At 42.5% G+C, this 18,177-nt stretch overlaps 1 protein-coding gene across 1 annotated transcript; it reads right to left on the bottom strand.

The window, feature by feature from the left end:
• Positions 1 to 1,180: 1,180 nt before the first annotated feature.
• Positions 1,181 to 15,535, bottom strand: LOC120052798 (serine/threonine-protein kinase 33-like). Its single transcript, XM_038999927.1, has 14 exons — positions 15,510 to 15,535; positions 14,807 to 14,816; positions 12,184 to 12,306; positions 11,546 to 11,659; positions 11,307 to 11,411; positions 11,021 to 11,159; positions 8,559 to 8,644; positions 7,625 to 7,712; positions 7,462 to 7,537; positions 6,508 to 6,620; positions 6,236 to 6,321; positions 5,660 to 6,043; positions 5,175 to 5,321; positions 1,181 to 2,240 (listed from the first exon to the last, which is right to left on the bottom strand). The coding sequence occupies exons 1-14, from the start codon at positions 15,533 to 15,535 to the stop codon at positions 2,013 to 2,015; spliced, it is 1,725 nt and encodes a 574-aa protein (XP_038855855.1). The 3' UTR covers positions 1,181 to 2,012.
• Between the last annotated feature and the right edge of the window lie 2,642 nt (positions 15,536 to 18,177).

Raw genomic sequence — 18,177 nt, 5'->3', positions numbered from 1 at the left:
GATAATATAGACTGAGTATACAAAACATTAAGGACACCTGCTCTTTCCAAGACACACTGACCAGATGAAAGCTATGATCCCTTGATGTCACTTGTTAAATACACTTCAGGTATAGGTTAAATGATTTTTAAGCCCTGAGACATGGATTGTGTATGTGTGCCATTCAGAGGGTGAATGGGCAAGACAAAACATTTAAATGCCTTTGAATGAGGTATGGTAGTAGGTGCCACGCGCACCGGTTTGTGTCAAGAACTGCAACGCTGCTGGGTTTTTCACCCTCAACAGTTTCCTGTGTGTATGAAGAATGGTCCACCACCCAAAGAACATCCAGCCAATTTAACAACTGTGGGAAGCATTGGAGTCAACATGGGCCAGCATCCCTGTGGAACGCTTCCGACACCTTGTGGAGTCCATGCCCCTCCAACTCAATATTAGGAAGGTGTTCTTAATGTTTGGTATACTCAGTGAATATTATAAAATATATTTAATTTGTCATTCACTCTGTGCTCCCATAAAGCATTTTCTATTTTATTTTGAAAGTTGTGTATCAAAACTAGGCTCCATCCACCAGGCCAGGAAAGGCAAGCATGCCTACCTGGACAAAGCACTGGCAGCCTTTGATAAAAGGGAGCTATTTACACAGTTTAAAGGCCGTGAACCAATCACCCAAAAGGAAAAATGTGCCATGTGCTTCACTTCAAAAGAGCTAATCCAACCACCACACACATACACACAGAGAAAGCCTCTGCTCAATCCGTGCTCCACTGTCTGCACACATTCACTTCAAGATGCAAATGGGTGGATTTGAAATACAGCCTCTGTGGGTTCTGCTTGACTACTTTAATGTTGTATCTATGCTGGGGATTATTCTCTCTACAACAGAAAGACCTGTGCTTGAATGGCAGAGCCCTCAAAGTAGCTCCTGCTGCTTTCAATGGCCTCCCAAACGAGATTAGAGCCATGGTTGCCCTCAGTCCCAATCCCCTGCGTTTTGATGGTGCGTAACCAGCCTGTGTGCCACTGGCGGTCTGTATGGACCCAAAGAGGGTCAACTGCATTTTTATTTTATTTTAGAAAAAGTGAGAGATCAAAACAGAATAATGGAAAAGTTATCACAGAATCACAAAAAAATAAATCACATTTCTGATTATGTTTATTGAACACAAAATAATGGAGTTTCTGTACATTAGCTTCTTCTCATAATGCTTGGCAATCATCCTTAAAGCATCCTAAAAACAGCTCAATGAAAAGAATAAACAGCAGACAAGCTTGAGCCCCTGGTCGCCACTGACTACTAATGAATGTTGGACTATTTTTATGTTAATGACATTTGTGGGGAAAAACAAAGCACTTTGAAGATCTTTCATAACAAATTTGCCCGTTAGGATACTGAAAGAAATAGTGTTTTCTATGTACTGTAAAAGTATACTAACAGCTACACAACCCAGTGTACCACTAATAAATCATGAATTATGCCCAACGGAATAAATAAGAGAGATGAACACTCCCTTTGAGTTTCCCCATCTACTTTTTAATGAGTGTATTTTGAAACGACTCCGACTGTCGGTGAGTTTGATATGGAAAATGCAGACAAAGTATGTAACTAAGCATAACAGAAACGACAGGTAGCCTAAGATAGGTCAGTGGGGACACAACAGGGATAGTTTGAACAACAGGAATCAGGTGCTTTACTGTGAAATTATTTTGCTAGGTCAATTATTTGCTCTCCTGATTCCACAGCATGCTGGTTTACCCTCTGAATGCATTCAAGCTGATGCTACTGACAAACCTATCTTCAGCATCTGTCTACTGGCCATTCTTAAACAACATCACAGTGGGTGTGTGAGAGACTATTCATTCAGTCCAGGGCTGGTGTGTGCCACACAGTGTATAGATTAATACCAACAAGTCATGTGTCTAGCAGGCCTGCCACCCCCAAGGGTACAGCTCTGACTGGGTTCCTCTCCTTTGGCACGCCGCGCCCGTGGGAATGGGGACTCTGCTGCTGGTGCCTAGGAGCTCTTCTTATGCCTGCTGCAGAGAGGTGGTCGTGGGGAGCGGCTCCCAGGCCTAGAGCCAGAGGGGGTGTGGGGGGGTTTGTGGGCCTCTGCCTTCCCTGGACCGGCCGCTGGTTTGGGAGCTGGCCCCACTGGGGAAGAGGTTGGGTGGGTCTCGCTCTTGTCCTGTGGGCTGAGACGATTTGCACTCGACTGCCTGGAGAGTTTGCCACCTGTATGGGACTGCAAAGATAAGATACTCACATTCATCTCACACAACGCCAACACAACAGGTTCACCTCTACAGAACAACATCTACTGGATCTGTCACTAGCTCGGCTCACCTTCTAGGTAAATCTGTCACCATCTAGTGGTGAGTAAATATCAACAGCACCAACATGATGGCCAAAAAGCATTAAAATACCCACACTAGTAGAAATCCACTGTTTTGAGCTGAAAAACAATTGCCATAGCTTACTCATGGTGTTGCACAACGATTGAAGTCAATAATTCATTGTTTTAGGTCAAAGTATAATATATTTGGGCTTGATGTGACAAACCCAAATTGCCCAGGGCTAAGTTTTAGTTGAATGGTACCACCCACCAGCATGGCATTGTTTATTAATCATAAACACCTGCAAAGTTTGCGAGTTCCGACTGAGCTGAAAAATATAATAGATAATTTATGGAAGACGCCAAAACTGGAGATAACAATAGATGACAAAGTCAAAGTAACTTGTTTCCCCTATCCATCTGTGGCGAAGTATCCCTACATCAGGGATGGGCAACTGGCGGCCCGCGGTTTGAAGGCCCTCGGAACAGTAGAATACACAAGGTACAATTTCACAATTTGGTTGTGCATCAGCAGATTATTTTTCTTGTTATGTCAGTCAGTAACCACGTTTCCATCCACAGTTTTTATGCGAGTTAAGTCATATTGTATAGAAATAAATCATTAGGGGCCTCCTGAGTGGCACAGCGGTCCAAGGCACTGCCTTGCAATGTTGCGGCATCACTACTGGGGTTCTACTCGTCTCATCGTGCTCTTCGACTCCTTGTGGTGGGCCGGACACCTGCAGGCTGACTTCAGTCGTCAGTTGAACGTTTTTTCCTCCGACACATTGGTACAGCTAGCTTCCGGGTTAAGCGAGCAGGTGTTAAGAAGCGCGGTTTGACGGGTCATGTTTCGGAGGACGCATGACACGACCTTCGCTTCCCGAGCCCGTTGGGGAGTCGCAACGATGAGACAAGATCAAAATTGGGGAGGAAAAAAAATACAAAATATCAAGGCAGCTGTGATGAAAACAGGAGGTTTCAGTGCAATTTTATAAATGCTGACAGATAATTTGTTCGTTCGACCTGATGGGATCTTTTTGTTTTGGTAAAATTGATTATTCGAGAAATGGCGGCCCGTATACCTAAATATTGATATAACCATCATATCGAAGTCAATTTGGATTCACCCGATGATATGGTGTGTAGTCCTCCCATTACGACTCGGGAAACCTTGCAGTTTATTAGGCTACATGATGATCAATGCTTGATTGCCATTTGAAAAATAAAATATTCTCGCTCTTCTCCATAATAATCTCATCATGTAGACTAGACACTATTATTTTTTATACTAGATAGGATTTTAGTTGTCTCTTGGTGTCTTTACTATATATAAAAGTCTTATTTTATTTGTATTTATTTGAATTTAATGTAATATCTTATGTTGTTCTTGTCTAATACTGTTCTGTACTTTGTCATGCATTTAATTTTTATGTGGACCCCAGGAAGAGTAGCTGCTGCATGTGCAGTAGCTAATGGGGATCCTAATAAACTAAATCTAGACAACTCGCACAGCCTCCCCACACTGTACCTGCGAGCTGTTGGCTTGAGCGCAGGTGCCAAGCCCAGAGTAGGCACATTTGCTATTTAACGCAACAGTTTTTGTGACAAAAGTATTGGTAGAGTTGGAAATCAGATGGAAACACGTCAAACTTTAGATTTTTATTCGGTACATAAAAACTTGAATGAAAAAGTATATTTTGTGAGCACTATGTCATCATTTATCTGAAACAACTCCATTTGATGGAAACATACCACCGCTGGTAAAATGTGCATATTTTCTTAATACGCATTCTAGAATATTCACATGAAAATCTGTCTCCAATTGGATGGAAACCTAGCTAGTGATAGTCAGTCAATTAGCCCATGTCAGCAAACAAACAAAAAAAAAAAAACGTGATTGCTAAGTTAGCTTAGCGGCCAGCGGTCTCACTTAGATATCATATTAAAAACTGCAAACATCTCTCTACCCTACGGCAAAATGTGTACAATAGCAGGAAATTATCCGTAAAAGAGCTAATCTTTCTCTCCGCTCCATGGCAAAATGAGTAGAATTGCATGAAATTAGTTATAAAATTGCAAAATCTTCTCTCCGCTCCATGGCAAAATGTGCTTAATTTAAGCAAACTTGCTTTATGGATGCGAGTATAAAAACCGGCGAGCAACTACAGCCCCTCATGATGAGTTCAGATTTTTTGTGGTCCACACCCTCAAAGTTGCCCATCCCTGCCCTACATGCTTATGACAAATCCAGCTCCAGAACCAGCCATAGCCTAGCTGGCTAATCTTTTGAACAACAGATAACATTAGCTAGCTAGATAAAGTTAGCATGCTAGCTAGCTACACTGACAGCCATCAGCACCCTGCTTGTTGTTTTTCTCCACTCCGTGGAAATCACCACAATGTTCCCAGCCCCAAATCATGAATATGTATTAGCAGCCTGTGTTATTCTTCGGAGGTGGAACCTAAACAACAATTTCCGCTACAAGACAGGAATTACGTCGAAATAGGGGTGGCATTGCCCGCTGGTGGGGGCCTTTAAAACAAACTAAAAGCATTTTCTTTAACAAGTCAACCCATTTTGAATCAGATCTTATACATTCCAGGCTGTTTTGTGAAGACAAATAGAGATTCAGCTTGGCTTAATATAAAATACATGAATCAATGGCCCATGTGACAAATTCAAACCATTTTTTGCACGATGAAAAGTTGCAATCATCTTTATTGCATCAATATCAGAAAAAAAACGATTGTCTAAACTGTCAAAAAACAAATATCTAATGGTAGCCTAATTCCCAGTGTTGTGAGAAGAGGACTTTGCAGACAGACTGCTAAATGACTGACCTGTGAAGTGGGGGGACTGAGTGAGTTGCAGACCTTCACAGCAGAGCTGTTGGTTTTCAGTTCATTGGACGATGAGGCAGCAACCTTCTTCTTCTTCTGTCTCTGCAGTGGATTAGAGATATTGGGGGGGGGGGGGGTTGAATAACCCTAAATATTGTAGAGAGCCTGAACCGCTGGGTGATATCTCCCATGCTTTAAGTATAGCTACGCAACAGAGAGCTAGTCTTTAGTCAAAAACAAGATCATTACCACATAAGCTAATTGAGGTGGAAGTGGAAGGGAAATGGACGATCGTATACCAGTGTGTAACTGAAACAGCTCACTTGCCAAGAAGACTAATTTTAAACCAGAGCTTGAGTCATGGTGGGTTTAGTGAAATAGGTGTTAGGTTCAAAATAACCTATGAAGTGGCAGGTCATGATGAGTCTCATGGCGTGACTGAGTTGTGTGTACAGTATATGTGGTAACTTTGCATACTACAGTACCTGTTTGGTGGGGGTGGTGGGTTTGCTGCTGCTACTGTCTGTGTCTCCCTCATAGCTGAGCTCAGCAATGTTCCTGCATGCTGAGGCCACCCTGGGCTCCGGCCTTACCTGGTCCTCCAGCCTGGCCCCACCCTCCATCCCTGCCCTGTTCTCAGGCCTAACCCTAGGTTCCAGTGTTACTGTATGCTCTGATCCTGCCCCGTCCTCCAGTGTTGCCCTGGGTTCCAGAGTCAGGCTGTCCTGGGAGCAACTGAGAGAGAGCTCGTTCAGCACGTCACTGACCACCTCGCTCTCCTCCTCACTCTCCACCTCCTCCGGGTCATCCCGGAACAGACGCATCATCTCCAGCACGTTGGTGGGTGTGGCCAGAGTGTTGGTGTCACCCTGTAAGACACAGTACCACTAACTAATGTTAGACCCCCTCTAAAGGGTTAATATCACCACACTGCAATAAACCCCATAAACCAGGCTGTGAGATACCAATTCCCAACCCCATCATGCAGCAATACCAGAGAGAGTCCTTCCTGTACTCATTATTGTTAATGTGAAATGTAGCTGGGTGGATCAGCCCCTTACCGTGATCCAGGGGTTATCCAGCAGCTCATTGGCTGTGATGCGATGGGCGGGATCAACTTTCAGGAGGCAACTCAACACTTTTTTGGCTGGTGAGATAAAAATGTGACAGTCAGTACGCTATGTTAAAGTCATGTAATAATAACCATTGTAAGAAGGACCTGTCAGCTCAACCTGGATGTGGTCAAGTACCATGTGTCCTTAGAGTTCCATATCACCAGAGATGTTACAAATAGAAGTCAGAGAGGTTGAGAAGCAGTACTACTGTATGTCACCTGCATCACTGATAGAGTCCCAGACAGGTCCGACAAAGTGGAGTTCTCCCTTCTTGATCATCTCAAAGAGTCTTTCCTCAGAGGTGGCGATAAATGGAGGTTCCCCACACAACCTACAGGGAGGCAGTCCTGTCAGTCACAAAGGCTACGGGGAGGCAGTCCTTTCAGTCACAAAGGCTACGGGGAGGCAGTCCTGTCAGTCACAAAGGCTACGGGGAGGCAGTCCTGTCAGTCACAAAGGCTACGGGGAGGCAGTCCTGTCAGTCACAAAGGCTACGGGGAGGCAGTCCTGTCAGTCACAAAGGCTACGGGGAGGCAGTCCTGTCAGTCACAAAGGCTACGGGGAGGCAGTCCTGTCAGTCACAAAGGCTACGGGGAGGCAGTCCTGTCAGTCACAAAGGCTACGGGGAGGCAGCCCTGTCAGTCACAAAGGCTACGGGGAGGCAGCCCTATCAGTCACAAAGGCTACGGGGAGGCAGCCCTATCAGTCACACAGCCTACGGGGAGACAGTCCTGTCAGTCACACAGCCTACGGGGAGACAGCCCTGTCAGTCACACAGCCTACGGGGAGACAGCCCTGTCAGTCACACAGCCTACGGGGAGACAGCCCTGTCAGTCACACAGCCTACGGGGAGACAGCCCTGTCAGTCACACAGCCTACGGGGAGACAGCCCTGTCAGTCACACAGCCTACGGGGAGACAGCCCTGTCAGTCACACAGCCTACGGGGAGACAGCCCTGTCAGTCACACAGCCTACAGGGAGACAGCCCTGTCAGTCACACAGCCCTGTCAGTGACAACTATACTACTAGAAAAAAAACTATACTACTAGTTGATCAGTCACTGGGCTAACTGTACACAGTATAGGAAAAGCTGCTACAGTGAGAGGGAGAGACACAGACAGACCAGAAAGACAGGCAGTGATAAAGGAGGGATGGGTGGGTGCATTGCTTACAGCATGTACATGATGACCCCAATACTCCACACATCACACTGCTGACTGTACTCATGAGCATTGATCACCTCAGGAGCTGAAACAGAGAGGAGAGGACTGGTTTTAACAGGACTACTCTAATATGATGTGATCTTTGTGTGTAGGAGCTGAGCGTGTCACTTACCCATGTAGATAGGAGTCCCACAGGTGGCTTTCAGCATGTTCTCACTGCCAACACCCCCCTTCTTCACTGACAACCCAAAGTCTGTCACCTGGGAGGAGAGAGCAGACAGCAGACACTGATACACACGCAGGCCTACAGCATGTATCCATCTCATATCAAATCCTTTCTTGTTGCTGTTATTTATCAGACAAAACAAGGTTTACTTGAAGAGCAGCAATAACTGGGTCTCTCTATGTTAGATGAATAACAAATATGAGCTGTACATGCTGTATGGTCTCATCTAGTAAATAATGGCAGGCAGGACAAATACTATAAACTATCAAAATAAAGAAAGTCGCACACTCCATGTATAAACTCCCAGTAATTTATTGGGTATTTACCAATGTTTGGCATCACTTTGCCTTCTTCAGGGTAATGTCATGAATACTTGAACCGGGTTATGTAGACAAACAGTGCAATTAGTGCAACCAATGACAATAGTGAGGGGAAAATCATAATGATTAAGTTAATGAGAAATACAACAGGAGAAAATATCCAGGAGAGATGACCTCCTCCTTACAGATAAAAGCCTTTTATACCGTGCCAGAACAACGCTGTCTTTCAGCAGTGTGTGTGTGATTTATGCTGCCGCCCTGCCTTGTTTGAGCCCGCGCTCCAGGTATCTGCTTTAACCTGCGCTCCGTCAATGCACACAACATGCTGGGCCCAGGCGGTAATTTGTCTTAAAAGATGCTCTTGATTCACCCTTCTGTACGGCGTGATATAAAGGGGAACCAAAAGGGGGTCTGTCATAATGAGGTAGCATTTAAAACCATTTAGGGGGAGTGGGAGAAAGAAAAGAAAAACACATCAGGAGCCTGTCCTTAAGTCCCTGCAGAGACTGGCTGGATGAGAAACGGCAGTGAAAGTCTTCCAGTTTGTGTCGCCGTCTCACCTTGATATTGATCATGTCATTATCAACACCATGATGATAGCTCTTCACTAGAATGTTTTCCAGTTTCAGGTCTCGGTGAACTATGTCTGAAATACAAAAAAGGAACACCACCTTTACTATGAGAAGAACCAACCATAATGGCTTTCAAAAGGTCTTTAGCAGAGAGGACAAGTATGATGGCAGGTAGGCCAGTTGAGAACAAGTTCTCATTTACAACTGCGACCTGGCCAAGATGAAGCAAAGCAGTGCGACACAAACAACACAGAGTTACACATGGGATAAACAAACATACAGTCAATAACACAATAGAAAAATCTTTATACAGTGTGTGCAAATGTAGTAAGATTAGGGAGGTAAGACAATAAATAGGCCATAGTGGCGAAATAATTACAATTTAGCAATTAAACACTGGAGTGATAGATGTGCAGAAGATGAATGTGCAAGTAGAGATACTGGGGTGCAAAGGAGCAAAAATAAATAAATAACAATATGGGGATGAGGTAGTTGGGTGGGCTATTTACAGCTGGGCTGTGTACAGGTGCAATGATCGATAAGCTGCTCTTACAGCTGATGCTTAAAGTTAGTGAGGGAGATATACTTTTTTTGCAATTCGTGTCAAATTTGGTGACAATAAGTTGAATGTTTTTTTTTTGCTGTGTGTGGCATATTTGATCTAATAGAAGTTTTACGAGTGTACTGATATAAGTAGGACACATGACATCCCTGCATCATTCGTGGGGAACGATATGTTTAGTGTTGCCTTGTTTTCAACAGGTGACATCTCCACAACCTTAATCAATCATGGATGTCATCGAGCATTCCACTGGGAATGAGTTTGATTCACTGAGAAAGAGAGGGGTTCTGCCCCAGCTGATGTCCCAGAGATTGTGACAAGAACAGCTACTTTATCCTCAGGAAAACCATGAGCGCCTTACTAAATTCAAGCAATCCCTATGACAAATCTCTAGATATCAGCCTCCTTTTAAAAATGGTGAGCCACAAAGTATCAGTGGTCATTACAAGAGATGTGCAGAATTGAGCGGAGGATTCGGAGACGTTTGAGAGAGTTATAAAGGTTAGATTAGATGCTGCTGCTAGATTGACTTGATGGGATGGAAAATAAAGTGTCTGCACACATATTAGTTTGAGAAGTTCTCTCCCCTGGAGTCTTAAAGTTCAACTCTGTTAAAGTGATTTTGTGAGGGGGGCGGAGCATTCTGGCCTCTAATATATTGTTTCCTCTGCTCGAATGTTCATGTAGATTGAGCTCAGGAAGATATGGACTGAATAAAAAGACTCCGGGGTGCGCAACAGTGGATGAACCTCTATATCTATATAGTAACAACAGCATGGTGAAGAACTTATAGTACAATGAACAAATGGTTCACAAAATTCATAGTAATATTCCATGGGACCAAATTAATCGTTCTATGCAAAATAAATGTATCATATCAATGTCTTTACTAAACAATTTGTCATATTTCCTTTTCAAGAAGTAATGAATGTGCATGCTGCTTATATATGGTTAAAGGACAATTCCTCCACTTTTTTACCCCATATTCATCATCTCCAGCACCAAACCAGTGTGTACATATCTGAAAACAGCACGTTTATATTTATTTCTACAAAACGTAGTGGTGCACCGTTTTCATACATGTACACACTGCTATTGAGCTGGAGACAATGAAAATGTGGTTGAAAAGTGGTGGAATTGCCCTTTAAGGCACTACCTGTGACAGTCACTGCTAACCTTTAACATCACATCCCCACTGGTATCATTAGTCGCCATAGAAGTGCCGCACGACAGCGCAGAGGGACTCTTAGTGTGAAAACACACCTATTAATCTGTATTCCTCCCCAGCTCGTTGTAAATGAGTCATTAGCCCCATGTAATGGTGTCTCATTGCCAAGCAACGTCCTAAATTACCTCTAACTAGAGATTTCACCATCAGGAGGGGGGAAAAGCAGCATCTTCAAATAAACCCCTCAGACTCAATTAAAAGGGCTACCATTTTTGCCTGGCAGTTGTTCATTATTATCTCATTATTAGAATAAGCCAGGTTCTATAATGACTGGGAGCCATAACGTGGTATCATCTCCCTGATTATCACATGTCAATGAGGCCAAAGCAATTTGACTCGTTTGAGTACGATGTGACCGTGATATCACCAATTTGACTCGTTTGAGTACGATGTGACCGTGATATCACCAATTTGAACATCGTCCCCGCACACAATTTACTCATACAACACATTGTCTGTACTGTTTGCATTAATGTTGGAATGATTTAATCAGTGCACCTAGATTAGTTTGTTATGTTTCATAAAGGTCAAAGAAGGCATAGTCTGATATTCTGCCTCTTACCCTTTATTGTTGCTTGAAATACAGTTTCACAGTGTAAAATGTTCAAATGTAGAGCCTTGTAACGGTGTGAAACCTATAACTTTAGTCAGTCATATTACCCTTCTTATGCAGGTAGACGATGGCCTCAGCCAGGCTGTTGATGATGTGCTTGGTCTCCTCCTCTGTGAAGCGTGTGTTCTTCTGAAGGAGCTCCTTCAGCTCCCCTCCCTCACACAGCTCAGTAACCAGATACATCCTCTGGACACAAAGCACAGCACACAGACTGATAATGGCCCCCACAAATAGATCTGACCGGCCTCGCTCTCATTCATGGTGCTTATGCAATCGTCTGCACGCACACTACTGAGATATTGACTCCATTACTTCTAAGAAAGCATCCCTTACCTTTTGTGTTTCAAAGACTTCCTCCAGATGTATTATGTGTGCATGGTTCACACGTTTCAGGATGCTCACTTCCCGTTCCAACAGTTTAACACCTGAACTTCCAGCCTGCATGGAGGGAAGAAGCTGAGTGAGTGCACTGAGGTGTGGGGCTGTTCTAGTAGCCATTAGACTGACTTTAGAGTGTCTCTTTTCACCACTGCAGTCAACAAGCTGCCCATGGGAAACACTAATGCACTCACCTTCTCTTTGTTCACCTTCTTAATAGCCCATTTCTTCCTTGTCTCGTTGTGGGTGGCTTCACAGACGACACCAAAGCTACCTTGACCTAATTTCCTCCCAAATGAGTATATTTGCTATGGGGATAACAGAGGAACCATTAACAGAAAGGCAACTCACATCTGCTCTGTCAACTCAGTAAAACCATTCACAAGGAAATGTACCCTCAGCTTATGGGCTTGTTTGAGTATACGAGCTCGGATTTATTTCCCTGCTTCTATTGCAACATTATCTCAAGACCTGAATCCTAAAGTGGACCTTAATTTTCGAGCACTCAAATAAGGAAAGTTTGCCAGTCTCTGGAGTTGCAGAATATAGTATTTCTAATCAAGTTACAAATGATTAAGTTGCTGCCGCAGTTCATTCAATCTCAGGTCTAATTAACTTGATCATTATCTCTGCGCATGCAAGGCTGAGCACTGCCTGCTGCAGATTTGGCAAAGAGAGCATCTGAAGCACCGAGAGAGGGGGTGGAATCAGGAGCAAACTGGTGCAGATGGAGGCAGTATAGAGGTCAGCCGGGGAGGGGTAGAGGGTGGTACTAGTGCCCCAGGGCGGTGGGGGGAAACTGGGAATAAACATGGATGTGGTCTCTACCTACCTGGAGGTCAGCCTCATCCTCCATACGGGTGTGGGGCACCTTCCTCTCTGCACTGCTCACACGGGCAGTGTTCCACTGAGAAGCCATTTTCATGCCAGCTCCACAAACATCTGATGGTGTCATCTACAGATGAGGAGCTTTATAGCTGGGTGAAGCGCACACACACGAGCACACATTACCCCTTCTGGGTGCATCCAGGCATACAGTCTAATCACACTACAGCTAACAATCATACAACAATGTACATTTTTACAGGATTATTTCAGCAGAAATAGGATTTTGCTCAGTTGATGTCCAACTGTTATTTAACATCATTATTAGGACTGTGACAGTCATGGAATTTTGGGTGACAGTTATTGGTCAGCCAAATGACAGTGGTCACCGTTCCAATAGTGTTCTCCTCCTCTCCTGACTGCATGTGTTGCCGTGCTGCTGCTGCAGGGAGGGGGCATTGCCTAGGCAAACAAAGACTTGTTTGCTACAACTCTTTGCTTGTTTCAGCAAGGAGCAACACATTTTCATCACATTGTTAAGAATCCATGTTCAGCTGTTCGTGCCACACACAAAAAAAGTATCAAATAAACGTAAACTGTTATTTTATTTAAAATTACAATCTTCATCCATAACTGTTGGTTATGCAGTAATTGTGCCAGCCCTAATCACTATATAGGTCAGGGATGGGCAACTCCTGTCCTCTGGGGCCCGAGTCTGACGTGACGTCTGCTGGTTCTCTTTTGTCTAGCACTTAATTGCACACAGATACACCTGGGCAGTTTAACTCACATGACCTTAGGAGCCAGTCAGTTGGAGGGCGCCTCAGTAGGAGGCCTGACACTGTCACTGTGGCGACAGCTCTGCTACTTAAGGTAACTCAGATTCTTTCTCCCCCACTGTTTAGACCAGAGCAAGCTGCCGCAACACAGAACCCCAAAATGCTAAAGAGCACCTGGCAGATTTTTTTTATTAAGAGGATTAAAGTTGGGAAATGCTTAGGTGAGACACTTGACATTGAGAAAAGTAAAGGGTTCATTCCGTTTCCCCCTTATAGTACGCAATAAGATGCCTATTCAGACTTTTCATTTCACATGATAGCATTCTAATACGTTATAGAAGTGAGTTACTGTGGTGTACAATAATAGGCCTACTATTTTAATCCATCCCAGGTAAAAGTAATAGTATTATGAATCCCCTAATTAGTCATTCTATGATACAACTGTAAAAAATGGATTATTCCCAAATTTACTTTTGATAATGGTAACAATTATCTTCTTTGTTAAATCACAGAACCATAGATATATTTCCCCCTGTCAAACGACAATGTAAATTAGTGTTTAAGATAAACTACTTAGAAATGGAGACACCATCTCCAGCGTTCAAATTGGCACACTTTGCCTACCTTTGTCTATTCACCATTGGTTTCTGACCAAACCGGTGTCTGAAGACGGGTTCATATTATTAACACTAAGCACAATTTACTTCGCTTGAAAAATGCTCTCCAAAGCCAAATTAAATGTAAAGCAATTATCAAGTGACTGGGAGCGTTGGAGTGGATCCGCCACACGGACACCAATTAATTATTAACAGGGAAGCGGTGTCTTTAACCTCTTCACTCTGACGCATTATCTTATCCCTGACAGGGCTCTCATAACAGGCCTGTCTCTCCCATTACCACCCGTCTATTTGCTAGTCAAAACCATTGTGACAGCCTCTGGAAATCCCAATCACCTCAATCACAGCTCATTTGTGGGAGAGGGAGGCATGTGATGAGTGTATCACAGGGAAGGACCGGCGTCTTGCTCTGCAGGTGCCTTAGAGAGGGTGTGCCCGCCTGCCAGCCAGCCCAGTGGGGAGGAAATGAGATATCAGGGTCAGGTCAGGGAGACGTCTGACCTTAAAATGGGTCACTACAGATCCACAGGTCTTGGATTGCTTTAAGCCAGAGGGGCCTTACAGTACTATCACATTCTTGGTTTAGCCAATCTCCCAATCATGTTTGAGTGATCTGCTAATAGTCTCATGAGAAGGATATTACTGTAATGGATTCTAAAAGAAACCTTACATGAGTGATATGTCAGCTTTCAGACTGATTGAACACAATGTACTGTACAGACTGGCTAAATTGAGAACATAAGTTAGATCTATCAGTAAGAGCTGCCATAACGGCTCCATAAAAGATAGGCCCACATATAATTGAATTTGATTGTAAGCATTTCCAAAATATCAGAATTACTGCGCTTGCTGTGGATTTGAGAATCTGAACAAACCATATACATGTATTACTCAGTACTAAAGCCTCTAATGGGGTAGTCAAGCCTGTGAATATTGCTTTAACCATAGGGCTTGACGGACATTAATTAAAATGTGAATTAGCATGACGAATGGTATAGACAGAAGAGGCACGACTGCACTCAAAACTAATCAACAGCTCACTGAAACACTATTGGCACTTATGAAGCCCCAAATTACATATTTAGAGGCAAAAAAAGATGAGTTAGACAAACTACATTTTTGCCTTAGCAGCTTTCTTCCTTCAATGAATCAGCGCCAGCAAAAGTGCCATGTATTGCATAGGCCTAGCATGTACGTGAATGACAACAAGGCAACGCAGACTGTACTTACCAACCTGGAGCAGCCTCAAAGTGTTCCATGTTTACTGCTTCTCACACCCCATCAGACCTGAACACAAAAAAAGAGGCTTATGCTGTTATAATACACATTTAATCATCACTGATTTATTTTACACGTCAAATATGTTTCTAAGTTTCATGTTTCTAAGTTTATTCGCCACGTACACAGGATACAACAGGTGTAAAACAGTACAGTGAAATTCTTACCTTGAGAGCTCTTTACCAACAATGCAGTGATAATAATATTATAGATAATAAAATGTACAAATTTAAATCACACAAGAACTACGATGTGTTAAAGAAACACGAGAATGCAGGTATATACACTGGTCAGTGCAAGTACCTTTTTCAATGTGCTAGAATGGTTGAGGTGGGTTTATACATAAAAAGTGACTGGTAGTGGGAATATATAAATACTTATGGTAATATACATGTAAACAGGAGTAATAAAGATGCAATAGCAAAGAGCACATATTACAAGTTAGCCTATTAGAAATGGGGTTTTGAATGGGGGAAACAAACTTCTTACATCATTTCCGATGTGATTGATATCCTGCTTTGTGTGCACCTTTTTACTAGTGTACTAGCCTAACAGACTGAATAGAGGTTGGTCTCCACAACCTTCTAAAACAGCATCATCATAGGCTTGGTTCACACACAGAGATACAGTAGAATATATTAACACGTAGGCTATCCTACCAGACAGGAACCACATGCTTCCTCATGCTCGCCAGATCTCAGTAGAAAGTAATTATGGCAGATAGTTATGTTTGAGAGGTTTGAAAAAGCAGAGGGATCGATTGATGACATTCTGTCAGAACCCCATTAGAGTTTATTTACTGATTGTTTGTGGATGGAAATGCACATTGTTTCCCTTGACTGCAAGGGAGCTGCAGTGTTTCAGCTTGGAATGCAAATTAAAATGTGACATTGGAATGATGCCTGTACACAAAGATAATTCCGGACCAGATAGAGGTCTCCTCTATCTCGCTCTCCACCCCCTCCATCTCTTTCTTATGTCTTCGACATGCACTGCCATCGCACTTTCATGGTCTGTGTGGCAACGGAAAGGTGTAGGCCTAAATAAAATCTATAGTTTTGATTCTTCCACAATTATTACACTGTAATAAACAAGACATTGGTCCCCAAAAAATGCCAGGTTTGCCGTTAGGCTCCTAATCTTTTTCATTCAGATGAAAGGGGAGCAGTGCCTGAACTGTCTGCCCATTTGCTATATAATCATTAGCCTAAATGCTTTCTTCTATAGGTGTAAATATGCTAAATAATGATGTTTGTTGAAGGTGAAAGTAGAGCTCAAAAAGTAGGCAGACTATGAACAGGTGCTGCTTTGTAGCCACATCACAGCTAATTAAAACCTTGGACACACACACACAAAATGTGTGTATGCAATTAAAATGTAGACAGCAATCTTCCTTCCTTCAGCCAAAATATTTCATTCTTCTCATCTGCAACTTAATTATTTATTGACAGCTGGCTTTGATGACAAATGATAAACTTCACAGTACTAATGAAGCATGGAATTACATTACCTGATGAGGGAAGGCTTTGCATGTCTAGAATGACAATACTGAGGCAGTCTAGTTCACTAAATTATGGGATGAATAACATTATATAGACAGATTTAACTGATTGATGAGCAAAATCACATGTTCTTTGTCAATGCCATGAGACTGTCAAACTAAGGACATTTTAGGTTAATAAAAAAAAGAATAGTCTTGAGTCGGCCACAAGCTCTCCTTGGTTACAATTGACTTCCTCTAAAAAGGTATGCCTTTGTGCAGTACAGTATCTGTGCTGAGTGTGTTTATTGTTGAGAACTGTGCCTGGCGGAGCAATCAGTCTGAACTGAAGGAACCATGGACCTGTCTTTGCCAAGCTGAACATTCAGACATCCAATATCTGCTTAAAATCGTATCCATCGTTCTGAATTACCTGACAGCTTCAATTGATGGGCACTTGAAAGAAATGTAAGGTGCCTTTAGTTCCTCCACTCTGCAGCCATAAGTATGTAGCACCCTGTAAACAAGCCACTTAGTGGGCCTTCCAATAATTCCTTTTGTCTTCTCAGGTCATGTCTGATACAGTGCCTTCAGAAACTATTCACACCCCTTGACTTATTCCACATTTTGTTGTGTTACAGGCTGAATTCAAAATGTATTCAATAGATTTTCAATAGATTCTTTCACCCATCTACACACAATACCCCGTAATGACAAAGTGAAAAAATGTTTTTAGAAATTTTAGCTAATTTATTGAAAATGAAATACAGTATATATATCCCTGAGTCAATTCATGTTAGAATTACCTTTGGCAGCGATTACAGCTGTGAGTCTTTCTGGGTAAGTCTAAGAGCGTTGCACACCTGGATTGTACTATATTTGCACATTATTCTTTTCAACATTCTTCAAGCTCTGTCAAATTGGTTGTTGATCATTGCTAGACAGCCATTTTCAAGTCTTGCCATAGATTTTAAAGCAGATTTAAGTGAAAACTAAATCGGGACAATCAGCCTTCTTGGTAAACAACTCTAGTGTAGATTTGTCCTTTTGTTTTAGGTTATTGTCCTGCTGAAAGGTGAATTCATCTACCAGTGTCTAGTGGAAAGCTGACTGAACCAGGTTTTCCTCTAGGATTTTGCCTGTGCTTAGCTCCATTTCATTTATTTTTTATCCTGAAAAACTCATTCAGTCCTTAACGATTACAAGCATACCCATAACATGATACAGCCACCACTATGCTTGAAAATATGGAGAGTGGTACTTAGTAATGTATTGGATTGGATTTGCCTGAAACATAACACTTTGTATTCAGGGGAAAAAGTTAATTGCTTTTCCACATTTTAACAGTATTACTTCAGTGCCTTATTGCAAACAGGATGCATGTATTGGAATGTTTTTTTTCTGTAAAGGCTTCATTCTTTTCACTCTGTCAATTACGTTTGTATTGTGGAGTAACAACAATGTTGTTGATCCATCCTCAGTTCTCTCCTATCACAGCCATTAAGCTCTGTAACCAGTGTGAATTACATCATGACATTCGGGGGTCTCCAAAAAAATAGTATGGGCCTAATAATAAAGACGTCACTTAAACTGTAAAAATGAATTATCTTTCAAAATGTGTCATGAACACAACCAGTCATAATATTTTAATCTGATTGTCAAACAAATAACTTCAAAAAGTAGGCTGCCTGTGCATGTTTGTCCACTCCAAAATAATTCCAGCATTAAAACTGCATGTATACTCTTGCCATTTGATGAAGGGAAATAGACATCTGTTACAGAACACCAAACAGTGTGCCTTATGACATTCAGCGTTTGCCATTGATTAGGCCTACATTAATTGATGC

Source organism: Salvelinus namaycush, chromosome 1, assembly GCF_016432855.1.
Source record: "Salvelinus namaycush isolate Seneca chromosome 1, SaNama_1.0, whole genome shotgun sequence".
In the NCBI taxonomy this organism is placed as follows: domain Eukaryota; kingdom Metazoa; phylum Chordata; class Actinopteri; order Salmoniformes; family Salmonidae; genus Salvelinus; species Salvelinus namaycush.
This window is presented reverse-complemented; position numbering and strand designations above follow the sequence as displayed.